The sequence below is a fragment of the Penicillium malachiteum genome (genome assembly GCF_028827825.1).
Source record: "Penicillium malachiteum strain IBT 17515 chromosome Unknown utg000005l:1.0-9002435.0:326005.0-9005861.0, whole genome shotgun sequence".
In the NCBI taxonomy this organism is placed as follows: Eukaryota; Fungi; Ascomycota; class Eurotiomycetes; order Eurotiales; family Aspergillaceae; genus Penicillium; species Penicillium malachiteum.
This window is the reverse complement of record NW_026643099.1, coordinates 1,626,519-1,651,655: the sequence shown is the minus strand read 5'-3', so window position 1 is coordinate 1,651,655 and position 25,137 is coordinate 1,626,519. Positions and strand designations below refer to the sequence as shown.

The 25,137-nt window shown below is 46.6% G+C and overlaps 10 protein-coding genes across 10 annotated transcripts; 1 reads left to right on the top strand and 9 right to left on the bottom strand.

The window, feature by feature from the left end:
* Positions 1-5,261: 5,261 nt before the first annotated feature.
* On the bottom strand, positions 5,262-6,338 carry N7483_010656 (uncharacterized protein; the record flags this gene model as incomplete). The annotated part of the gene is made up of 1 exon (XM_057094083.1): positions 5,262-6,338. The coding sequence occupies one exon, from the start codon at positions 6,336-6,338 to the stop codon at positions 5,262-5,264; it is 1,077 nt and encodes a 358-aa protein (XP_056940054.1).
* A 1,950-nt stretch (positions 6,339-8,288) lies between these two features.
* On the bottom strand, positions 8,289-8,988 carry N7483_010655 (uncharacterized protein; the record flags this gene model as incomplete). Its single annotated transcript, XM_057094082.1, has 3 exons — positions 8,289-8,606; positions 8,775-8,944; positions 8,979-8,988. 3 exons carry the CDS (start codon positions 8,986-8,988, stop codon positions 8,289-8,291), a joined length of 498 nt encoding a protein of 165 aa, XP_056940053.1.
* Positions 8,989-9,484: 496 nt separating this feature from the next.
* Positions 9,485-10,468, bottom strand: N7483_010654 (uncharacterized protein; the record flags this gene model as incomplete). The annotated part of the gene is made up of 2 exons (XM_057094081.1): positions 9,485-9,738; positions 9,823-10,468. The coding sequence occupies 2 exons, from the start codon at positions 10,466-10,468 to the stop codon at positions 9,485-9,487; spliced, it is 900 nt and encodes a 299-aa protein (XP_056940052.1).
* An 856-nt stretch (positions 10,469-11,324) lies between these two features.
* On the top strand, positions 11,325-12,150 carry N7483_010653 (uncharacterized protein; the record flags this gene model as incomplete). Its single annotated transcript, XM_057094080.1, has 3 exons — positions 11,325-11,352; positions 11,404-11,677; positions 11,733-12,150. The coding sequence occupies 3 exons, from the start codon at positions 11,325-11,327 to the stop codon at positions 12,148-12,150; spliced, it is 720 nt and encodes a 239-aa protein (XP_056940051.1).
* A 258-nt stretch (positions 12,151-12,408) lies between these two features.
* N7483_010652 (uncharacterized protein) lies at positions 12,409-13,294 on the bottom strand (the record flags this gene model as incomplete). Its single annotated transcript, XM_057094079.1, is given in 3 exon segments — positions 12,409-12,762; positions 12,776-12,825; positions 12,877-13,294. The coding sequence occupies 3 exon segments, from the start codon at positions 13,292-13,294 to the stop codon at positions 12,409-12,411; spliced, it is 822 nt and encodes a 273-aa protein (XP_056940050.1).
* Positions 13,295-13,435: 141 nt separating this feature from the next.
* On the bottom strand, positions 13,436-13,639 carry N7483_010651 (uncharacterized protein; the record flags this gene model as incomplete). Its single annotated transcript, XM_057094078.1, has 1 exon — positions 13,436-13,639. One exon carries the CDS (start codon positions 13,637-13,639, stop codon positions 13,436-13,438), a length of 204 nt encoding a protein of 67 aa, XP_056940049.1.
* Positions 13,640-15,182: 1,543 nt separating this feature from the next.
* On the bottom strand, positions 15,183-17,073 carry N7483_010650 (Iron transport multicopper oxidase fetC; the record flags this gene model as incomplete). Its single annotated transcript, XM_057094077.1, has 2 exons — positions 15,183-16,654; positions 16,707-17,073. The coding sequence occupies 2 exons, from the start codon at positions 17,071-17,073 to the stop codon at positions 15,183-15,185; spliced, it is 1,839 nt and encodes a 612-aa protein (XP_056940048.1).
* Positions 17,074-18,028: 955 nt separating this feature from the next.
* Positions 18,029-19,337, bottom strand: N7483_010649 (FTR1 family protein; the record flags this gene model as incomplete). The annotated part of the gene is made up of 3 exons (XM_057094076.1): positions 18,029-18,593; positions 18,659-19,229; positions 19,307-19,337. 3 exons carry the CDS (start codon positions 19,335-19,337, stop codon positions 18,029-18,031), a joined length of 1,167 nt encoding a protein of 388 aa, XP_056940047.1.
* Positions 19,338-20,734: 1,397 nt separating this feature from the next.
* Positions 20,735-22,855, bottom strand: N7483_010648 (uncharacterized protein; the record flags this gene model as incomplete). Its single annotated transcript, XM_057094075.1, has 6 exons — positions 20,735-21,474; positions 21,535-21,647; positions 21,700-22,310; positions 22,368-22,513; positions 22,572-22,652; positions 22,726-22,855. 6 exons carry the CDS (start codon positions 22,853-22,855, stop codon positions 20,735-20,737), a joined length of 1,821 nt encoding a protein of 606 aa, XP_056940046.1.
* A 910-nt stretch (positions 22,856-23,765) lies between these two features.
* N7483_010647 (metal-dependent hydrolase family protein) lies at positions 23,766-25,109 on the bottom strand (the record flags this gene model as incomplete). Its single annotated transcript, XM_057094074.1, has 1 exon — positions 23,766-25,109. The coding sequence occupies one exon, from the start codon at positions 25,107-25,109 to the stop codon at positions 23,766-23,768; it is 1,344 nt and encodes a 447-aa protein (XP_056940045.1).
* Positions 25,110-25,137: the final 28 nt, after the last annotated feature.

Below are 25,137 nucleotides of genomic sequence, written 5' to 3'. Positions count from 1 at the left end.
AATGTAAAGTGAGGGTCAGTTGGAAAAAGGTTATCAATCTCAAGCCCCAAGAAAATACGGAGCATGGATGTAGCGTGTCATTACACGTGGCAGCACATGGGTAGGTATAACTCTCACTTGCACGAGTTCTAGTGCCACGTTTCCCATTCTCCCCCATCCTTCATCCACTCTCTTTTCCTCTTACTCCTACCCAGTCACAAGTTTCTCTGGGATTGCTGAAAAGCATACCAAAAGACCATTCTTTTTTATCATCGTCTGCGGGATACCAAGAAGACACAGCCGCTTTTGGGCAGCTGTTGACTACGCTGAACCAGTACCCATCGGCGAGCAACTGACCTACCCAGCATGCTTCCAATAACCTTGATGAAAATGGAAGCTAACACTCACCCCTTTTGACGGACTTGAAGAGTTAGTGCACAATTTGCATACCATCGTGGCAGGGAAAGACCTCCTGGACTTCGCGAATATGAATATCGCCCGGCCGACGATCAGCGATTTGAGACACACCGCAAGGAAACGACTACCATAGACGGGAGCTGCATTCCTTTCACAAAACTTAGCTACCAATATTCTTAATCGGCTGGATCGGTCATACTATGACCTACTATTTGCCGATGAAGTCCCGAATGAAGTCCGAGGTAGGTGAAAGGGTGTTGAGTATACGTTGATATTCACTTGCATATGGAGCGAAAACGAATACCAGAAGCTGGCAATTTTTGACTGCATATTCCCGAAAACCTGGACATTATTCGATGCGATTTTGTTTTCGAGGAGCAGCTTTTCGCAGTCCAAGACACCACGGGTATCTGCAATGCTACGGAAGAATATTGATGATCTTGAGCGTTGCCAGACCACGTCATCACTGGCACCGTTGAGCCAGATAAACACACATGAAACTGCCAGTGCTCAAGCTCATTGAACAGGAACAGAGAATATGAATCATCGCGACCGTGGTAGACTGCAAAGCCTCCACCGATATATCAGCTTGTGTTACCACATCCTGAGTTCGTGCAAACCCAGACGATCGAAATCAGTGATTGATGTGAACTGTAGGTGAATGGATTATACTTTTGGATAGGACGATCATTTACTTTGTTAGCAGCAATGTACTCAAGGACTACTACTAACCCGGAGAGGGCCGTGACCTGATAAGAAAAGAAAATCGGAGTCCGGCTCGGACGAGGATCTCAGGTTCAAAATACGATGACAATGCTTGGCTTTGGCGATTTGAGGCCTATCTCGGGGAGACAATATTGTTTCGATGCTAAATACATATGAAGCTATAAGAAGCCCTGCTAGTGGAGGGTGGCTAGCTCGGTGCCCCCGGCGTGGGTCGATTCCCTGATGAGGCGCCCTGGTGTGGCGCCCTATCCACTTGGACAGGGTACCGCTCCGGTATTATTCAGACACAAATTATTCCAAGGCTGCATATGTGACCTCATGGTAAATCTCGGTCGGCCGAATGCACCTTGTAGATCTTTTCACATCCTGGGGGGCCCTACCAGGTAAGAGCTTCAGAGCATGTTCATATGTGCCTTGTCCTGTCTTTCAGTTTCAAAACAGTGACCTGATAACGTACGTGTCCTTCGAATCATACGATCTATATGGTAGTACTCGGACTTTGTCTGAAAATCATCAAAACAGGGAAATCATAACTCGGAGCACTTGAGTAGAAGCGGGGTCAAATATAGATGCATGAGCATGGTCAACCTTGAAATCCTGCAACAGCAGTCTGACGGTATGAGTGAGTAGCACAAACAGTGTCAGCTCAAAAGGACATTCTTCCCCAAATTCCGCGAGTTTCGGTAATGATAACCTGCAGCCCGCAGAATCAATCCTGGTCTTGCCACAACCTAAAAAATCATCCTGCATCAACTCCGGATCAGCCTTGAACCTTCTCGTGCGCAAAGTTCTATTATACGTCTGGTTATAATGGTGAGAATTTTCTCACATTTGTAGCATATCGGATTCTTCTTTATTCGGACCCTCTTGCCAAGGCAGGTAACAGTCAGGAATTTGAACCGGGACAATTTCAAATTTAAAGCCAGGTTCTTAGTGGACTCGCACCGATAGTCATTTTGGGTAAGGTCGGAGTGCGTTCTAGACTACCATAATCATGGACGATGCTGTGGCACCAGCTGATTGGCTGTGTTGACCTACTAGACTGACAGGGATGTTGAGTTATTCGGGACCCTTGGCATCCGTTTAATGCGGCTAAGGAATATCATTTCATGGCTATGATGTATTTTCAATGTTGTCAGAAGCGATATGCACACCGGTATTTCTATTCATTGTTGGTTCGGATATAAGCGACCGGTGGTGATTGTTTTGTTTTTCCTGAATACGTGAGCTAGTGTCTCTACCCCTATCCTCGGGACTCCCTACTTCGTACTCCTTACGGGGAAGAGCATTTGGAAGGCAAATGGTACAGTCAAAATTGAGCGTCATTCCCCATAGTCTGGATCATGTGCCCACTACTACTCAATAGTAGGAAACATAAGTACCAGCCCTGGAGGGACCCGTCCTGGCATTCAACCTGCGTGACCCAGTTATGACCCAGTTACACGGAATTCGGCCCCCACGGAGCACATCCGATCAATGACCAAGATACGACCCCATATATATGCGAACAAAGAAATCAACCGAAATATCACTAGGATTATTGCCCCTCAATGAACTAGGATTACAACATGAAACTAGCCCCTCATTTCATCCTTCGTAAATTCTGCATTCAAGCTATTGTTCCTGGATGTCCGCATAAGCAAACATGCCACCCCTCTCGTACTTTTGTATGTACTGGCACTCCTTGGATTTATATTCCGGATGCTTTCCCGAAATGGAATCGACTCCACTCTATTGACCATTCAGCAGAGAGTAAAGGCTCCGGGGAAGCGGGTGCGCGGGGCTCAAATGGGGCTAGTGGGGGTCTCTGTAATAGTGTTTTGTTCGTGTTCCTGTTTTTCAGGTATTCCTCGTTTTTGCGTATTACCCAACCTTCAACATTTGCTTGGTTGTTGGCTTCAGTACCTGGAACATTCCAATATTATATCCACTCTTCGGTGACTCGGTTAGCTACCGAATTAATATGGAGCATACTATGGAGCAAGTACTGGGGTTCTGGGGTACTCTGTACGACGTACTCATGTGAAAAACACAGCAACCTCTGGCAGCTCTACCCGTCCCGTTCACGCTTTATGCAGAGCACACCTCCAAGAACTATGCATCGACAGCCACAATCGCCGAGTTTTAAAAAAGTGTCCGGCGCCACCGATGTAGCATGACCACTAGTTTCAAGAAACCCCATCTACGCATCCTTACAGGCTCCCACGGAAATGAGGCTATAAACAATCCCGCCTATACGATGCTTTAGACTTCACTCGATCTGATCCCCAAGGCCCGGGGTTGCAAAGATGAACTCTCGAACTAGGCCAAGAATTCAGTTCACCTCGTGGACTCGGAATTACAGGGGGCAACTTGAACCTAGCAGGAGCCAACCCTCAGGCTAGAGGATCCATTGTAAACAAAAAAAATGGGCTAGCAAAAGGCACCGGCGCTTCCCATGCTACCCCTGTCAGTGCTATACGCTACTATTGGCTTGGTGGTGGATGATGTATTGCATGCGTTACTGCGGATAATCCCTGTCTAGTACCTATCCAGACTCCACATGCCGCGCAGACATGGAGGCCTCGCATACTCGTCCGAGAAACAAAGTGATCTATCTTTTTCGATTGTTCGAGGCGGTGGGGAGACATTTGAATTACCCTGTGGATTGGAACGCATACGGGGTGGCTTAACCCTTTCCAGGTAGATGAACTGATATGGAGCACTGTGAAAGTGTTCGTTTGATGCCATTCCTTGGACTATCTCAACCACAACTGGAAACATTGAAATGTCAAAATGTGTCCGAAGTAGCAGTGCAGACTCGGAGTATTAGGCCGCTTGTGTCAGTAATATCCAGAAACTTCCACCCGCTAGTCCAACGGTCTCGCGCATAGTACTCATAAAATGCACGGATGATTCGGATGAAATTTCAAATACTAGTACAACTGACCACTGACAAATGAAACTTGGAAGGGCTCCATACACAAAAAAACATGCAATTTCCATGATACTAGCGTCTAGAACCGTTGGGTGACCACACGGCCCGAACCCACCTGAGTAGACGTCCGTGGGTATGGAATACAAGTACATGGAGACGACTGTTCACATGGCAGATGGTTCAATGTACTCGTATCAATTCCACTGGTCAAACGCCAGGTAGACTCATAAAATGTGCTTAGATCAGAATATCTCGATCTAGTAGCGAATCATGTTTGGAATGTGTTATGACAGCACAGACGACCAGTCAAGGTAACGTAAGGGGATGTGTCGTGAAGCGCGCGCCGCGTAGGTTTAATTTATATTGAGTTTGTTGGACATGTGGACCAATTGGATGAAAGGGCTACAAGCGGCGAGGAGAATAAATGACAGTATTTACTCCGTCTTCGTACATTGAACAAGTGCGAAGATGTGTAAATAATGGCTCGATTGGATTCCAAGGTTATTGTTGAGCAGGGTTGCCGCATGTTAATTGAGCTAGGGCGTGAAATGTGCATATGTACGAGTGGAGTACGCACTTTCGTATCTTTTTCGTTTTATTTTTATTTACTTTTTTTTATTATTGTGTACTGGGTATTGATGGATGAGTCTAGGCGTATAGCGGTATTCCAGTGGCAAAGATGAAGACGGGATCAAGACATGTATTTGATCTAATAGCTTCCAAGGTTGATATTTATATGGCAATACAAGAAATAATCTTGATTTCCGAACGTGATAAATACTAAGAAGTAAACAACATGAGGCCTCCCAAATGATGCAAAGCTAAAGCAAAACCAAATATCAAATTGAACGCCGTTGCCCAACGCCGTGCGCTCCAGGCAAATGAGTAGAATGCAGAAAAGACATAAAAAATACCCCACCGAAATGATAAAAGAGTGCTCCAAAGACCGTAGAAAAATGGTGGCAAGATGTGTTCAGTAAGAGACAGGGTTAGCTATAACAAGAAGATAAAATGGCAAAGTGAGCGAGACCCGCGTCGGACTTGCAATCTGTGGAGGCGGAATTATTGTGCAAAGAGACACGTAGATGACAGCAAGGAAATAAGTAAATGGTATCTTGGGCATGCAAATAGTGAAGGTGTTGGCCGAAGGGGGATGCTTTTGCTGGAATGGTTTCAACGAACACGCTTTATCGTTGACAGAGGAATTGAACTCGGCCTTGACTTAAACGCGAATGCGCGAACGTCGAAGTGCAGACAAGTCGAGAGATTCGGCTGATATGGAAGAGTCGTCATCAACTTCGATAGTACCCATCGCGACGGCCGTGGGTTGTTTACTCGTATTTGCAGTGATCGCCGCAATGCGCGCAAGTCGCGCAGCCGTCGGGTTCGGAGGTTGGGTGGCTTGGTTCTCCTTCTCTTCTTCGGTCGCTTGTGCTTCTCGTTGCTTTTTTTCCTCTTCAAGACGAGTCACTTCGCTGTTGGTCATTTCCAGGAGCATCTTGAAATTCTCTTCTACCCCATCGAGTTCGGTAGCGCAGTCACCTGATCGAAGCACTTGGTACGCGGCAGTTTCGCAGAGGCTGTGCGCCAATTCCAATTGCTTGTCAGCGAAGTCAAAGGGTGACTCCTTGCGAACGCCAGTTGATGTGCCCGTCACGCCAACCACGCCAGAGGCGGTTCGGGTACTCCGAACACAAGACAGGGAAGAGAGAGGTGACGGTTCGCCACCCACTCCACCGACTCCTCCAATCTGGGTGTTCAGACCAGCGGTTCGGTTCAACAGATTGGCGCGAAGACCTCCACCGCGAGGCATTAGTGACATCTTACCGCGGCGGATGTTGTTCCTTGCAATACCAATTTCCCTCACGACCTCTTCCAGAACCTTTTGTGTATGACCGTCGTATTCGATGATCACGTTGTGTCGGGTGCTGACAAAGGCGTGACGCTCTCCTGAGTCGATCGAGGGGGCTTCGTCGGTTCCGCGCTTGCGACCAGCCTGCTGTGCTGGCACTTTCTCGTCCTTAGGGGTTGAGATTGTGGTTGTGGTTTCCTCCACTGCGTCGGAGGGTGGTGTCTCCTGTTTGGCAATCGGGGCGAGGTCATCGGTGTGGATAGAGCGAACGGAGCTATTCTTTCGGCGACGCGGCTTAAATGTGGTGTGTTTTTGATAGGCTTGAGAGTATTCGGCATGTCTGGCGGCGGCGTGTGTGGCTAACTCGGAAATGCGGGTGATCCACGGAGGCAAGTTGGTTTGGAGGTGGGAGAAAGCACCCAGCGCATCGATAGATGCAGTGGCCATGTTAAGGAATCTCTCGTCTCGTTTGAGATAAAATTCCGACCGATGTATATACCCAAAGGGTCCCCCCCTCTTGAGGCGAAATATGGGGTTGAGGCGCAGAAAGGAGTATGGAAGTATAAACAGTGTATGAAAGATGGCTTTTCGTTTCGTCGTGATATCGTGTACGGGGGAGAAAGGAGGTGTAATCTGATTGTATCGAATATAGGCGCAAAGGGTCTTGGATTGAAAATTGGTCGAAGATCACCTTAAAAAAGGAGGGTTGGAAGGTTTAAGTTAAGAGGGGTTTGAGGAAGAAGAAAAAAGAGTCCCAAGGACTTTTGATTACATGACAGTACAATTACCCCGAGTCCCAAAGGTTGGAACCTTGGAAGGTTTTTTGGGAGGGATCTACACAGCGATTAAAATACATAAACTGCTCCACTTCTTCTACCTATCGACTCGTCTTGCAGCACTTCGTACTGACACCACATTCCCAAAACAAGCGTAACAAGGCGAAGTGCATTTCTTATGACCCATGGCACTGGCACCTTCTATAGCGTTGGGCTCCTGCATGTCCGTGACACTTACTCCCGTGAGGAGCGGTGAGAAGATGGATGCAGGTCGTTAAGATTTGACACTTCAACTGGTAACCATGATGATATGCATGACCCACGAGGATCTCCAGGGCAATCCTACTCCCGACCACCCTATTTTCGTTAAGTGAGGATCCTGACCATCCATTCCTCGGCTAGGGCGAACAGGCTCCCGAATAACCTGGTTCTGAAGCAGATACCAGTTCACGGACTCTGCCGAAACGGCCAATTATGCACTCTCTAGAGTGTGAAGAATTGAAACTCGGCAAGCATAAACTAGCCTCCTTGGAAGAACAGGGATCAGAAACCAGGATTAGAGAAAGGACTCCAGGGCTTCACTCAACCGAGACGGGAACCATTCCTAAGAAGGATATGACACGTAACGGTCGGGAATGAGGAAACAAGGATGAAAATTCCTTATCAAAAGTGGGTTCCCAATACGGAGTGCAATTGCAATATGTGCTCCAATTCGTTATGGATATGACCAGTGCGACCTTTCCATCCTTTTGAAATATGGACCCCTCACACGGCCGATCCGTTGTGCGGGTAAGCCCGTAGGCGTAAAATGGGGCCGAGTGGTCCTATTGCTGTGATCAAGCATTATGATTAGTTGATCGGCCCCTCATCTTGAAGACTCCGTGAACTTGGCGTGTATTGTATTGAGTTGGCATGTGTATGTACCCCAGAGCATTGATGAAGTCGTATTACCTCTTCGTATATGGGTTTGGGTTGCCTGTTGACTGAATAGGAAACCCAGAGAGGTTATCCTTCTCATCTTGTCGTAAATTTTGGTTTTTAGGTTCGGTAACCTGCTGGGAAACGTGCCCAAGCACTTGGAATCCAGACCGTTTCCCGAGGAATGCTGATTGGGCGGGACATGAGGGTAAACCGGATACATATCTGGATAATGACTGAGTATTGCCCAGGTGGAATTGATGATTTTAAACTTGGTGGATGAGTGGGATGAGGGACTCGGAGAGCTTTGACCTTCAAGTTAAACACCAGACACGTGAAACAACGCCACGTGATAGTTTTATGCCTAGTCTGAGTTTCTACTGAATTTTAGAGAAACATATTGTTGATTCCAAGGTTCAGAAATGCATTTTTGATTGAGACACCGGAGGGACCACTGGCAGTTATCATAAATCTATCACCCAAAACATAACTGAGACCCAGTAAAACTCCAATTGAAGAGAAACAAAATCGCCTGAAACTTGAACGAGACAAGACATAATCAAAGCTAATTGAGATTTTAGCTGAAGGAAAAGTAAAGGGTAAAGACATTGAAATCATACCACCAATGGCTCCAAGTTGTATCCAATATTTTCAAGTTGACACCCACTTGACAACAACTTGTCAACGATGAGGCGGATGTTGTCTACTGACCCTTTTCCCAGGCCTGCTTCCAGTCATCAACAAGCTTAATTACATCCGTGGCTGAGTGGATAGAAGCTTGAACTGCCATCATCGCCTCCTCAAACGCGAGTCGTGCAGCATTTTGTTCAGCTTGCATTTGGTTGATTCGCCCTTCCAGCTCTCGAGAGAATACGCTGTGGATTCCCAGACGAGCCGAGCCCTCAAGGTTATTAGTTGGATGCTCTGGCATCTGGGGAGCTGGTTCCACAGACGTCGTCCTTTTTGAAATACTTGAGGGAGTTGGAAGGCTGTCATAGCCGTTTTTGGAAGACTTGGACGTCTTTCGAGACTTTTTTTTGGGTGGCATGGGGGGAGTGATGGGAAAGATCGGGTCAAGAAGCTTATGTATGAAGCGAATCAGTGAGAAGTTGAAGTTTTGAATATTAGAAACCCTGGAGAAGAGACAAAGCCAGAAAGTAAACAAAGAATGTATAGAGGGTAAACGTACCTCCTCATCGTGCAGGCTCCCGGTGCCTGGCAATCGAGCATCTGACAACTCAGGAGACATAGTACCAGGCTCATTAGTAGGATGGGTGCATTTTCTCTTCTTGATTTTGCACTCAAAGCAGGCAGGAGTGCGGCGACGGCCGCTAGCTAGTGACATGGAAGGATCAGTGTCTTGAAATGGAAGGATAAGAGATAATGATCATACCAGAATCCATCACTGCGGGAAGTTAAGAGGTGGAGATGCGTTTGATACTGCAGGGATGCTGGGGGATAACACAATTGGAGATAGGGATATCAACACGTTGGAAAGAGAATTCGAAAATATGAAGGAGACTCTTAGGTATATGATGAAGACCAATCAAACAATTGTCAGAATCTAGGTGAGTCTTCAAAATTGAACAAAAGTCTTTGATAGATCAATTTGCTACGGCAAACAGGAGTACTACTGGTGTACAGTGCCAAATGACATGGGAATTGGAATTTTATGAAATTTCTCAATATTCCCCCCTCCCCTACATTGAATTGAATGAGCTGGATATTCGATTTAGAGAATAGTATGAAATTGTAGAATATTCCAAGGTTTTTCTAGCAACGTCAATTCGTCAACCTTTCCACCAAGTACTCCAAGCTTCTTTGAAGTAAGTGAAAAAAGTCAATGATAAATGCCTTCAAGTTTGCACAGAAGGTAATATATCAATGCATTTAGCCAGCTCATGGCCAGAGATCCACACTTTTCCAGTACCCCAATCCATGCCCGCTCTCCAAATAAGTCCATTTTTCTCTCTGGACATCTTCCTGGTTGGACAAATCGATGCGCTCAACATCTTCAGGAATGATAACAACAACTCTGAAGTTAGCACGAGCGATTGGATCATAGAGATCGGTGACCCTCTGCCCTAGTTTCAAGTTTGAATCAGAAGGCACGTTAGACCTAGGTTGTCCAGGTGGTGGGTTTTGGAAAGAGCCTTAAAGTACGTTTGTTAGCGCAGTTCTTCTAGGGACAACTCATATTGCAGTCATCAGCCGCAGAATGGTAGAGGATGACGTACCTCTCATGACTGGAGAGTGATTTGCAAAATACCTAGTCACAGCGCTTTCCCAAGTCCAGTTTGCAGTATCCCCATCCTGGCTTTCTTTGAGTCTCAAACCTTCGCCAATCCTGTCTCTCGCGAGATGCTCAGAACCCTTTTTTTCTGGGTCAGAGGGCCCACCAATGTGATATGCTCTCCCCTTGACCCGCCACTGCGTCATTGAATCTTTGAGCCAAAACATAGCCTCGATGGCGCGTGCAGATGACTTCAATTGATCCAGCTTTTCCATTCGCGCATCGGTTGTGAATGTCAGCATGTCGCTCTCATAAACCGGGGGGTTTTGAGCTTCTCCAACTTGTTCATCCATGTCCTTTTGTCCGCTGGGATGGAGTTCAAGTTCTGGGAAGAAGCCACGGCAGCCGCATGTACGAACTCGGGGAACAGGGTCTCCATTAGAATCATGAGCTATCGTAGCGATATTAAACTCGTATCCCGAGTTTTGTTTGAGATGAGAATCTAATAGATCACGCCATGGAGCTTTTGTGTTCCTGGGTTGATCCATTGCAGAAGTCGGACCGAAGTTCAGTATGTTTTTGGTGGAGTTAAGGCGACGGTACGCAGATTGAGAAGCCTTGAAGTGACTATGATATACAGCAGGTCGCATATGTGAACAATTTATGCTCAGGTTCTGCGTGCTGTGGTGTTGTTGGCGGGGTAGGTGGGTTTCTTCAAGTACAATTGAGTAGAATGTTGAGGCGAAGACTAAAAGGAAAAGACTCCGAGTTGGTGGAGCAAGCTACTCCGATCGAGCTGCTATCTTTCTGAGTAGTGACTTATCGTCAGCTCTGGGAAGTGAAATGGTTGAAGCACTTGAGCTGTACACAAGTGACATCACGGCGCCGAGATGATCCGTGCGTTTTTATCGCTCGATACCCGCATCATCCAACCTTGGAAAGACAACAGCATGAACTGAGGGTACTGCCAAAAGCGAGTCGAAGAACCTTTGCTGAACAATTTTTAATCGGTATATACTGGCATATAACCGAAGGTGTGTATGAAGATCGCCAGACCGACCCACATTATAAAGCAGGCTAGACAACCTCCAAGATTTAGAATTGGAGAAATAATCAGGCATGAACACGCGGCTTGTTTCAAGATTCCACGCGAAGCACCTACTCCGGAACGCGCAAATTTCCCGTTGCGGAGTTGAGATACATTCGCGATTTCAAAACTTGATACCAGTGACGCGAGAAGCATCCTGTCATAGGCAATATCATGCATCGGGATCAACAGGGTTAGCTGCCCACCTACAGCATGGAGTGGGTCCAAGTCGGTTAGAATCGAAATCCCATACGCTAGGATTGGAAGCCATCCAAGCGGTGATTGAGCCTTTTTTTGGAAAGAACTGGAAATTTGCCAGTGAGAAGGAAAGAAATGGGTTTTTTACTCTGGGTCTTGCCCGTGCCTTCAGTGAATTCTTTCCGCTCATTCTTAACGATCGAGTCGATGTGACAGGCAGAATGCATTACTTCGCATTCCTCATTGACGGTGAGTAGAATTTTATCCCCAAAAATTGTCAGATAACTTATGGATTTCTAGATCAATTGGACAAAATGAACACTGTGGATTTGCTGTCGTACAGAGAGCGGGTGATAAAAATTGCCCGCAACAAAATCACCCCAAACAGATCGAACTGTGTGGAATGGATGTTATTTGATACCACGCTGGCTCTACGAGAAATCGACGAGTCTCTGGCCGATGACCTCACTGAAGGATTTTGTGCCCTCTTACGAGCTCAAACCGCGCCCGAGCGCGCATCTATCAAACACCTGGGCCCATATCTTGAATGGCGAGAGGTCGATGCGGGAAGGACGTGCGTACTCATTTATCTCATGATCAAAATGGATCCACACTAACACATCCTGTAGGTTCTATACTGCACTTATGCGATTTGGTGGAAACCTGCACCTCACTACCACGGAGCTAACACAGCTGTCCGGTCTAGAAAGTTGCGCATTTCGTTTCATGGGCGTCTTGAATGACGTTTACAGCTGGGACAAAGAGTGGAAGGCGCACCAGTCTAATTTGACTGATGGATCCCTGCCTTTCTCGGCTGTGTATGTTTTGGCCCAAGAAACCGGCCTGCCTTACGCTGCATGCAAGCGATTGATGTATAGCTATTGTCGAGAGTTGGAGCTTGTGTTTGAAAAGTCTGCTCATAACATCAGACAGGGCTCTCAGGGCTTCCCCAGACCCGAAGTCGAGAAGTACATAAAGAGTCTGGAGTATTTCATGAGTGGAGTTGAAACATGGAGTCAATGGACACCCCGCTATGAAGTTTCTTGATAATCGTGTCTTAAAAGTTCAAGTTAGGGTGATTTGACTGGGTCAGTTCCAGGTTATACGCAACGGGTGTGCAATTCAGGACCTCCGCAATGCTAGACAGAATAGTACCATGATATGATTCATAACGACTCGGATACGCCTACCGAGACGGCCAGCTCGAACCTGCAGATTCGCATAATGAAATATATTAATTCAAATTGATTGATAATAAGAACAGCAGAGAAATAACTGGTAGTAGTAAAGGTCATATCGATAACATCATTCATCCGTGTGCTTTCGTTTCAAAGTTGGAGTATCTGAAACGACAAAGTTGCGCAGTTCCAGGCCTTGAACAGGATACTTCAGATTCCCGAAGATCGAAGCGAAAGATGAGTGAGCGCACTGGTGCGGGGCGGTATTTCTCTGCTTTGAACGCCAAATCGAAGCTTTCTTGTCATACCATGTAGGTGATTCGAATGACTGCACCGTGTGGACAAGACCACTGTAATGGATGCCTGGATAGGGGCTTTTAGGTTGTGGTGATAGGAAACCATTTTTATGCTGTTCTAACTGGAGGGCTCCAGTCATGATTGAGCGGCACTGAAAGCAACATCCATAATTGCCCTTCCCAGACTGTAGATGTCACCGACGAAAAGACATCTCGGATGGCATTGGTCTTGGCATTGTTCATTGCATCTAGAGCCCTTGATCAGCCTGGGTAATTTGCAAAAGTCTGTCTCTACTCACTAATGATTTTCGCAGGAATCGGGCATCCGAGGCTAACAACTTGACCAGACATTCTCGTCATCGCACTGGAGGTTGCGTTTTTGAACTCCTGATCAGCCCCAAAAAACCAGGAAGCCCACACGCTCATAACCAAATCTCGATAAGTACCATGAGCGAGACCATCTGACAGAGCTGTCTTCCATGCCGGAAGCATGACAGACATGATCTCTTTGAGTTGGTAGTAGTCTGCAATGTCAGCAATTTTTGCCACCTGCTCAAGAGTTCGCGATTTTGGTATCTGATTGAATTTGCCATGAATTGCACGCAGAACAATGGTGAAGGAATCCACGTCCCAGCCCTCGACTTCGATTGTAACGGAAACGTTCTGCTGGAATTCAACGCTTTCTTTCCAGCCGCCGGTCAACATGCTTTTGAACATTGTTGACGCAAGTATCAGGTGTCTCGCGGAAACTTGAAATTTGACACAATCCTTGAGCGATGATTAGGAGTCTTGCTTCGCATTCGAAGGCTCAACACTGGAGTCGGACACCTGATATGAGACTTTGGTTAGATTTTTCTCTCAGAAGCCTTGCCAGTTACTTTGGACGTAATATGTGCAAGCTTCATTTGGAACCAAAATATTGGGGCAGTAGCATACCGGGGCAGGGGTGTTAACTGGGGGCTTGGGTTCATTTGCCGACTGCGCAAAGGAAGAGTTTTCATTGCGAAGGAGGATAATAACCTCTCCATCTGAATCGATGACGACTAGTTGCTGTTGATCCATGGTGATCGGTTGATGGTAAACTTTTTCAGAGGGGTGGGGGTGGATTGAAGATGAAGGAAGGGAGAGGAACGAGGTATTAAAGTGAGAGATGTGAGAGATGTGAGAGATGTTAGCTACCATCCCATCCGACCACTCACCTGCCTACACTATCAACATGTAAGAGACACATGAACAGGATGGCACTGATTTTATTAAGGAGATCATGCTGCTAGTGACATGTCATTGTTGGTTAACTTAATGGCCTTGTAGTGATTTCTACCAACACACTTGTTTCATTGCGAACTTGTTCATCTGGAACTTGTTCATCTGTTATTCTAACCCTAGAACTTAAAACACACAGCCTGACTAGAGTTGAGAAGATCAGCCTCTCACTGAACTTTTGACAGTGTTTTGGCACAGACGATCTAAAACTCTCCTACCAACACCGTACATCGCACAGCCATCGCAATGACAATAATCGGGAGATTGACGAGGGCAAACTCAGAATTCCTGACACGGATTTGTTTTCTCGTCAGGATATCCGTCATCAAAGACCAGCTAATGACGCGTCAAATACCGTGCTGAAGTCTCCGTCGTTAACCGTGAGAGCCATGAAATACACGGTGCCCTGGAAAGTCCTTCAGGACCCGAGATGCCATTTTGCTTGTCTCGAGCCGAGATTGAATCATACAGGAGGAAGAATGGCTGTGCCAATATTTTCTCCGAAAGACCGCCCTTCGAAAACAAGATTAGCAAAGGCACCCATGGTAGCGGTCATAAATTCCTCGCCTACGTTGCAAAGAACAACGATAAGAGTCCCATGTCACTCATCGTGCCTACAGTCGCGGTCTTGCTGACACAATCATTATAGCCATATAGGAATACTGGAACCCAGGTGACGAGCATTTGAACAAACACAAACATCGATAGCGTGAATGAGACTCAAAAGGAGGGTATATGCGAAACAACAAGAGTAACGATCAAAAGTTTCTCTTGCATTAAACGATATATGTCTGCAACAATTGAGGCAGACGTGGCTTGCTGCGACTCTGATGATGGGTCAAGTGCGCAAAGTTCAAGTTCCTCAATATCTGGCGAAGGGCATTGTGAGTGGCCTGGGAGATGGGCTGAGTGCTGGCTTAGCCGTATCATGTATGTATGCATTATCCGGTCGCTGAAAATCTGCAAGTGGTTTGAATCTACCAAAGCTGAGGTTGACAGAGGTTCATCTCAATCATTGTGAAGATTTTGGTGCTGATCACTTTATCTTATTCTACCAGCTGATATGGGGGTCGAAGGGAAACATGAATGCCCTTTCTGAGCCCACCAACTCACCAGAGTCCTCCCAATCATTTGGGGGTGTTGTCAAGGATTCCAGGGGAATATGGATTTACCGATGAATATGTTGAAAGAATTATAAAAAATGGAATTCAGGTTGGCATCAAGTCTATTATGGTTCTGCCCAGGTGTTGAACAACTTGAACCCGTCATCAAAATCAGTGGTATATTAGAGCGAGGTACTTGCAGGTAATGGCTAAGTCACAAATCCAGAACTTGTTAGGCATCAGTTCTCAGTCGACGCCCCATCTACCACTTCTGTAGTCTCAGTCTTCTTCTTCGGAATACCAGACGCGCCATAAACAGAGATAAAAGCCATTCCCAAGAAAGCCGAAATGCAAGAAAACACCATCGCCACGATACCCTTGGTAGTGAACCCAGCAGGTAACCACCCAACCTGTGTATTCTGTCCAGTAGAATCAAGATAGTCTTGCGTATTTCCTGCCGCGTTCCCTTCATACTCAACGCCCGCAGCCTTGCACACCTCATAATGGTTCTCTGGAATCGTGACACGCTCCTGAATCTGAAGTGGAGCCTCGATCATGACCATGGCTAATCCCTGCATCAGATGCCAGTCGATGTGACAGTGGAATATCCAGACACCGGGGTTATCTGCGACGAATCGAATGACGAAATAACCCTGTGGAGGTAGGACAAACGTGTCACGTCTAGCTGGATATTCCGGGAATGCGGTGTGGTTCGATGGGTCATAAGGGACGGGATCCCCATCAGCATAGTCGTAGAAGTGTGCTCCATAGCCAGGAGCCCGGTTGATCACTTGGAATTGATGACCGTGCAAGTGGAAGGGATGAGAGCCAGTATCCCCGTTGTTCAGGATGATTTCAACGACTTGATTGTGCTCCAGAATCATTGAATGTGTGAATTCGCCATAGACCAGAGAGTTGGTAGCAAGATCACCGGCCGAGAGCACAGTATATAGTGTTGGAACTTTAGGCGCTGTATAAGAGATGTTGTTCAAGAGTGCGTAGTCGGCGCCATTGTCCAGGTCTTCCATGTAGACTGTTAATTCGATGGTGAGATCGGGATCAGGCAAGAGTGCCATGCGGTCATAAGGCACAAGATTCATATCGTCGTACGGATCCAGGTCTGTACAAGAGGCGACGGTGATATTGGCCTGCGGATGAGGTGCTGATGGATTATATTGCAACCAATTGGTGCTGTTCAACTTCAGGTCACTCGGGATGGTGTCTAATAGTTGGGAGTCCGCAACTGTCACGATAGGATAATTCTTCTCGGTTGAATTTTTCATCGTCACGAGCACTGAGTACCGCTGAGCGACAGCGATATAGAGGATACTGGCATTGGTAGCCTCCGTGTAAACGCCGTCAATTTCGACGATTTGAAAGCTGTGGTCCTCAATATAGAAATACTGTGCCACGAATGCACCAATATTGACCAATCTCAGGAGGTAGGTCTTGCCAGGCTCAACTGAAAGATTGGTAGCCGAGGTAGTATCATTGAAAAGGAAAGACTGTGGAAGCGGTTCGGCTCCAGTGGGATTTGTACGGCTGATGAAGGTTATGTCCTCCATAAGATCGTGGTACCAATCTGATAATGAAATCGTAAATTCTTCATCATACATGTCGTTGAAGTATGAGCTGTTGTCATGAACTATTAAAGGGGCCCTATAACCATCTGGATAGCAATAGTCCGTGTGGCAATGGTACCAATATGTCCCTGATTTTTTTTAGCGGGGATCCTCAACAAAATCGGAGACATGGGAACAAACCGTGCTGTTCAACGGTGAAGTTGTATGTGATGGAGGATCCTGGCGCCACGGGGCACTGAGTGACCATTGAAGGGCCATCCATGTCATTGGTCCCATTTTGGAACATGCCGTGGAAGTGAATTGAAGAACTTTTGTCTCCAAGGCCATTAAACATGTTGACCACGAGTCTATCACCTTGATCCACATCGATTGTTGGCAGGGGCCACTGCCCATTGATACCGACCACTTTTCGCTCATATAGACCATCTGGATTTGCCATCACCCAGGTGACATTGAAGTCGTAAGTAACTGTCTTAGCATGCGCGCTCTGAAAGACCAGGAAAAGCGCCACTATATGGGCCAACAGGCTCATCACGGAATTCGCCATGTTGAGAGTTCTTCAAATCTGAGCTGTTGAGGAACAGAAGCTTGAAGAAGAGAAGTCTACCACGAACTTCAAGAAAGAGAGATCTCCATTAGTGACCACAGATCAAAAATTCATGTGACTAACGAGGACCCGTCTTTTTAAGCGGCAGACCCGAGCTTTTGGGCTGGTTTGGCACAGTGATAAGATTATCGATCTCAAAATGACCGGCTCGGGCGGTTTTGAGGGTGGGGCAATAGTAAAAGCCCAAAGTTCATCCTAGAAAAAAAAAGCCTTCGGGAAAAAAAATCAAATGAGAAAAATCGAAATTAAAAAAAATTAAAGAAGAGCTATCCACGAATGTGGCTCAGACCAGGTGGAGAGAATTGGTCTCAGATACCGGGCCCTTGCACCTTTCTCATTGACCGGCTAGTTTAATCTACGAGTTTGGGTGCTAATCTACTCGGTATCTGCCAAGGAAACATGGATACGGAGTACAGCTCCATAAATATTTCATCACCTCGTGTTTGTAGACCGTTGATCTGCAAACTGTGTATTCCGAGTGCTATGTGACTTATTTGAATCAACTGATCGATTATTCAAACACGAACGTAATCTGATCCTCTCTAGAATCGGGATGCAACATTCTTCAAACCCTGGACAAGCAGGCTGGTGGACCAATAGATATTAATGCTCGGACCTTTATGAGGGGGACCCGTTAAGCTTCGTTAAGCCTCTCCACTTATGGACATCGGGAGCAACTGACCTTCCGGGTTGAGTTCTCTTTCGGTATCGAGAATGTATGCAGAAAAACAAGCACTGTATTTTAAATACACAGTGTAATTCCATTTTATCTTTAATAAATGAATTTTAATTTTAATATGCGACAAAAGTCATTGTGCGACTAAATAATGTAGCCGAACCATGGCAATCACCTTGTGCTCCAGCTCTCTCAATGTTGAATGTTCCAATCTAAGAATCAGTGCGTTGCATCAGAGTAGACGAACCCCCCTGCATTCTTCTCATCGGCAACAAGGTTATGCTGGATTCCACCACTAGCCTCAACTTGAATAGTAGAAGCCTCAGATTCATCTTCTTCATATTGCTGGCGGAGCACGAAAGCCTTTGTTCGACCCTTCATGCTACCGAGCTTTCGCATTGCGGGGTCAACGTATGGGATGGGACCATATCGCTCGCTGTAATACATCATGGCATAAGCAACCATGACGCAGAGCCAGTATAAATTGTAGCCAATGACTGAGCCATACGTAGCCGAGTTAGTCCAGCCGAGTAACGCGTTGAAAATGCCCCATCCGCCGCCACCGTTGAGCTCTGGATTGCAGCAATTGACGTGCCAAATACTCTGATCAATATCGTAAGAGCCAGGCCCAGAGCCAGTTTCAGAAGCATCACCACCGATGATATTGTTCCAAGCGTTGTTCTGAAAGTACCAGATTCCGCGAGAAAATAGTCCAGCGGCGACAAGGTAGAGAAAGCAAGTCGAGATGATCAAGAAGATCTGCATGGATGTTTCGCGCCCACCCCTAGATGGAATGTTGTTAGCTTGACTCGTACTTCATGTGAACAAAGACAGGTAGGTATGACATACTTGTAGATCAGATATCCAACTGCGCATCCGGCGAGAAGACCGCAAAAGACGGCCAGAGGGAATGATGAAGCGGGAAGTCCAAGACCAACTCCACCAACATAAACAACTGCTTCCAAGCCTTCACGCAAAACCGTGATAAAGGGAAGGAAGAACATCACGTATTTCTCCATCCATCGCTTCATGCGCCCTTTGCGCGATTCATTGGGAGCTTGCTCATGTGCTAAAGCTTTCGAGAGCTTAACGCGCCATTTGTCTTGAAGCTTGGAGACGCGCAGAAGGGCTACACCCATGATCGTAATGATCAAGGATGCAAGAATACCCAGAACACCCTCCCAGATATCTTCTGTGCTGGAGAAGGTGTCTGTTCCTAATCCATAGAAGGCTCCGATCATGCCACAGCCGATCGCAAGACAGAGAAATAAACCCAGGCCACATCCCCACCATACTTGTTTGACTAGCCGTTTATATATCGTTCGATCTTCTCCTTCACCCAGCGTTTGTCTGAGAAATGCCAGGAGAACGGATACAACCACCGTCGTCTCGAGACATTCTCGGAAGATAATGAAGAACACTATCGCGAAGGCGCCCGATTAGCAAATTGTAGATGGACCTCGAGGTCAGTTAGAGCAGTTGAATAGAATCACGAACCTGTCACGGCAAACACTTGATTGTTACCCATTGTGGCAGCTTGAGCAATTTCGATCAGAAAAGTGCCCAGGTGGTTGATGTAAAGTCTAAGAGGTTATAGGTAAATTAAATCTGATTTGATTGATAAGGTCTTGATTGCTACCATCCGAATATGGCGCATTTCCCGTACTCACCCTCGTATTGAAAATTACTAGCGGCTACGCCCTCTAATCGACAAACAATCCACCTATCCACTGAAAATGCTTCCATGGGCAACTGAGGCCTCTTCTGGTCCACTAAAGTTAAAAAGCTGTACGAGACCCGGCTTTTGCCGCACGGGATTATACACAGACCCGATGGCGGGGTTTTGTCTTTTTTTTTTTTTTTTTCTTCGTGATTCAAGATGCAGAAAGGGGAAATTTAGACGGCACAGTGCATTGTTTCATCATGATTGACTACTTAAAAACAAATTGACGAGCAGACGTTCAAGATCTACTATATAACACGAGGGAATTCAAGTTTGCAAGTCAATGGCCCCGACTCCCGAGACCCTCAGGCCACTGGGGAAAATTTTGCTCTTAGTCCCACCGCAACTGCCGCGACAATCCCACTAATGTCCCCCCACTAATTTGGATCCGTACATGCATTAGAGGTCGGGATGTGGATATCACCGTCGGCCTTTATCATCTTAGAACAGGGGAATTGTTGTCTCTAACTCTTTGGCCGTTTCTTTCAAATTTTTATTTTGTCCTGATATAGTTATTATCTGATTGATACCGATTATCTGATGGATTGATATGATTGATTTGATTGATTTGGTTTTTTATCTCCCGAATCCGTATGAATACGAAAGCTTAATTGCCCGTCGGTCGGTTGCTCACACGGCACGCCACAACCACATCTGAATTTTCCAAGGAACTTTTAGGCGACCAATCGAAAAATTTGATGGAGCAAAATGAGGGAAATAATTCTGGTTTGTGCGATAACATGTGAATCTTGGAAGGAGAAAATATTTGACTAAATACTGCCCAATGTATCCACATCCAAGTCCTGCATAGCACCGTATTTCGCGCGGCGCTATAGCAAGGAAATCAGGAAAGGTATCTATGAAGATGTCAAATGGAATCATGCCGGGCGATAAAAAAAGCTCGAGTACCCAAATAGTGAAAGAAAAAAGGAAAAGAGCCTGCCTAGTACTATCCTCGGTGTAGTAGTATGATGTCAGTGACTCCGAGTCGAAGTCGCTGGTTGAACACAGTCCACTGATAGACCTGCTACATATCACATGCTCACCCATAGAGCTTCCAAGGTTGAGATTACAACTAAACTAGGTAGCTGATGTAAGGGATCGGGAACCTCGGCAGCCATGGCAAATCTTGCAAAACAATGAATCATATTGTGAGAAGCAATCTCAATATCCATACTTGATGAAACCTTGAGAGATAGCTTCTAGGAGAGACCGAGGACACTTAACATGACATGTTGCAATTTTTCCGTGCACCCATCCCCAAGAACTTCATTAGATCGCCATGCGACAAAATTATCAGGACGAACAAGAACACAGCCAGTCTCATCCACACCGCGAATACGAGCCCAATCAAAGTAGACATCTTCGTAGTCCTGCCGGAAACCAATTGAGAAGGCCTTAATCGACACTCTAAGCTCGTCCCCAACCTGCGACGCTGCTTTCTTCCAAGCCTTGCCTCCAATACCAGTAAGAAGTGCAAACCCCTTTCCAGCTAAGTCAATTGTAGAGACCCTCTGAATAGGCACAGCATTATTCAGCCACACATGAGGCAGACGGCAGCCGGGATAGGTACTCCGGACCAAGGTGAGATCAAGATCCTTAGCGACCACTTCAGGGGAGTAGAAGGATGAGGTCTCGTCCGCAGTATAAACAGCGGCACTTTGGTAAAATTGACCCATTTCAGTACCCAGGGCATGGTACTCATGTTCTGTCTCCTCGATAGCAGCTTGCAGAGCGGCGCGACGGGCGCGACCCTTCAGGGTGGGATGAGTCAACTCGTTTAATGCTTCCGTTCTCAAGTCGGGGGTGGGTAATGTGACTCCAAGTGCTTCCCACACAGGACCATGGTGAGTGAATGATGAGTTTGCTCTGGTAACAACCCCTCGCGCAACGGGCTGTCGTTCGGTGGTGTACGTCTCGAGAATGGAAGGAGAAGCTTGGCCTGCATATTATTGAGTCGGTTTAGTCAGGTAATGAAGAAAAAGCGTAATGCAAGACTCACCCTTCAACACACTCGCGACCTTCCATGCGAGATTTTTCGCATCTTGGATACAGGTGTTCGATCCTAGACCATTAGACGGAGGATGGCGATGAACCGCATCACCAAGACAGAACCTGGAAAACATTAGAGACACGCACTGAGAGTTAAGAGAATGCAGATACATACACTCGGCCATTTGAGAACGTTTCTGCCACGACATCATTGATCCGCCACTTAGACACTCCCAGGATCTCTGTGTCAATCGAATCATCACCAATAAAGTCTCTCATTCGGCCAAGCCATTGTTCATTACTTGGTTCAAAGTCAAGCTCCTTTCCTCGCTCCGGAAGGACAATGAACAACCACTCATTCCACGGCTTGACCATTCGAGCGATGCACGCCCACCCAAAGAGCGGGTGCTCTTTATCTGGCTGTAACAACCAGTGAAGATTCCCCGTGCGGTATTGCATATAGTTTGAAAGGTCTGCTTTGAGGTGCACGTTGTATGCTAATCCCTGATCTGGTCGGACATCCAGTTTGAGTCCGGCTTGTCGAAAGATTTCACTTCTGGCACCATCGGCACCAAACAAATACTTCGAACGAATGAGGTACTCGGATCCGGAAACTTGATCACGAAGTCGAGACGTTGTACCTTCGTCGTCTTGAACAAAATCCACGAATGTGGTATCGAATCTGCAAGTAAATCCATTGAGTGTAGCATGTCGCACGAGAATTGGTTCCAGGAGAGTTTGTGGAAGGTCAACTGGCTGACATGGGCTTGCAGCTTCATAATCACCCTTTTCTTGTGATTAGATTTGAATATTAAACGCTCTGATACTGCATCTGAGGCTTACCTTGCGCTTCGGATCGTGACCCCAGGAGTAAATTCGAGCATATTCCTCTCCAGCCATACTATACGCCCATCGAGTATGCATCATATTCATTCCGTTCGTCGCAAGTTTGTTGCATTCGATATCAAGACCTATATCTCGGAGACACTCTTTTGATATCCGATCAGCAATGCCCGTGCGAAGAATTCTTGAAAACAGGTGACTTACCCATAGCTGCCATGTTGGTAATGTGCGCCCGTGGGGTATCAGCGTTGGTCGAAGACGCGCTGATCATTATTCCCTGAATTCCTGAGCATTTATCAGTACATCCATGGCTATACTAATCATGACCTCAAGGGAACCCCGAAGACAACAGACTTACCATAAGATGCAAGGAAACATGCCAAAGAGGCACCAGCCGGACCAGTTCCGATAATCAGGACATCTGTAGATGTGATGGGTGCTTCTTTAGGGCGACTGGTGTTGCCATTGCTCAACTTTACAATAGTCATTTTGGTGGTATATCTTGCCAAGCTGTCAGAGTGAGAATTATTTCACAATTGCGACCACAGATCGGAGGAATGGGATTATAAGAAGGACACACGACCCGATTTATAAATCTTACATAACTCCACATGTTGTACGCAAGCTCTGGGCAAGAAAGAAAAATTATTCGCTTTTTTGCTCATCTGGACAATGTATCAGCTTGGTGGAGCCACTCGGGTTTCCTCACGGAGGTGGCTTTGCTCCGATGAAAAGTGGAATGAGGCGGGAATTGAGGCAAGTTCAGAGCAGTTTAAATCGATCAAGACTTGACTTGTTTGAAACTATTTGACTTAAGAAGTAAGATCAGCCGGCAGAGAGCGGATATCTAGTAAGATCGACAATCTGATTGATAAGATCATCAGCTACGCCGGGAAGATGAGTCGGCAAATGTATTTCTATTGAGAATTCATTTATTCAAGTTGCTTCCAGTTAGCATTGGTAGCCTGAGATAATCTTTACCTACTAATAGCTCCTGGGCCGGTCGTTCCAAGGTTGCTGTGGACATCTGGACATCATGATGTGTGGTCACCAACCTTGGAAGGGTGATTTCGGGACGCCTGAAGACTCCCGAGGTCGGGGTCGATGTCACGGAATAAATAAAGTGCGACACGATGACGCAGGCTACTCAAGTACTCAAGTGCTATCTTTGAATGAAATCTGGATGAACATACTGCTGTTATGATGAAATTTGACTCCCAACTTGGACCATAATCTAAACCTCTCAAGTGCTCGTCAAGTCGGTTCCAGCCCTGGTAAAGGCAAATTTCAAACTTCGAATGCAATTGCACTGCACACAATTGATTTTCACGTTACTCCCCTCATGCATGCTGTTTCAACCCAGAACAAAACTCCCGCTCGATGCACTTTACAAGAATTCTAGTTATATTGAACCCTGACGGGAATCTCAGAGTCTTCAGCAAGTGCCGCCCAGCGACTCTTGTAGATACGTCCGTCTTTCATCACAGCTAGTACATGGTCCTCGGGTCGATCGAAGATTGTAACATCTTTCAAAGGGTTCTCGTTCAAAACGATGATGTCTGCATGGAACCCCTCCTTAATCTGTCCAATGGCATCTGCCCAGCCCATCATCCTGGCAGGGTTAATGGTAGCACTCCGCAAGATCTCTAGTGGCTTCAAGACCTGCGAGCGCAGAGCAAATTCATGCGTTTGGGCTGAACCAAGAGGACCGAGCAGGTCAGAACCATAGCACATAGTGACTCCTGCCTCGGAGGCAACCCTCAAAGCCTCAAGACCAGACTTGAGAACCTGTGAATTCTTGGCCTGCGACTCAGGAGGCAGGTATCCCTTCCAGCGCTCGGATGCCATTTGGGCATATGCGATCAGTGTTGGGGTCAGATAGACTCCCTTGTGCGCCATGATCTTAGCAGTCGGTGCATCAACAAAATTTCCGTGTTCAATTCCCTTGACCCCATTATCGATGCAATGCCGAATAGCCTTGACAGTGTACGCATGCGCAGTCACGAATGTTCCGGCATTATTAGCGCATTCAACCATGGCCTGGATCTCGGAATCCGTGAACTGAAGATGTTCCAGGCGATCTGTTGGGCTGGCGACACCACCAGAGCCCATAATCTTGATGAAATCAGCTCCGCAGCGGATCTCCTCTCGCACAGCAGCCATACACTCGGGTACTCCATTGCACATCCGGCCGAGATGATTGTTACTGTGGGTACCACCACAGCAACCGGTTTGTTCATGGGCCGATCTCAAGTCTCCATGACCACCAAACTGCGAAAGAGCATGACCAGAGATGAAAATCCGAGGGCCGGGGAAGACTCCCTCCTCAATAGCTTCTTTGAGCGCTAGCTGCGCTCCGCCACAATCGCGGATACTCGTGAAGCCTCGGTGAAGCATCTGAGCCGCTGTATATGGCTGTCGCAGCAAATGAACATCATTTGGGTTTCCGAAAGCTTTGGACAAATCGTTGAATCCAGGCACGGCGCATAGATGAACATGAGCGTCGAAAAGACCAGGGCAAATAAAGCGACCTTCGAGGTTGATAATAAATAGGTCCTTTGGAAGGGGCCCTGGAAGCGAAGATGAGATTGATTCAATTTTTCCTTCCCGCGTAATGACTACGGAGTTTTCGATTATCTTTCCATGCTTCACATCAACCACATTGGCATTTTTGAACAAGTATCCTTGGGGTTCCCCGCGGCTCCACGGCTTAATATCCGAACCTGGGACTGGCGTGTTCATGTTTGAGATGATGAAGAACCAGGATTTG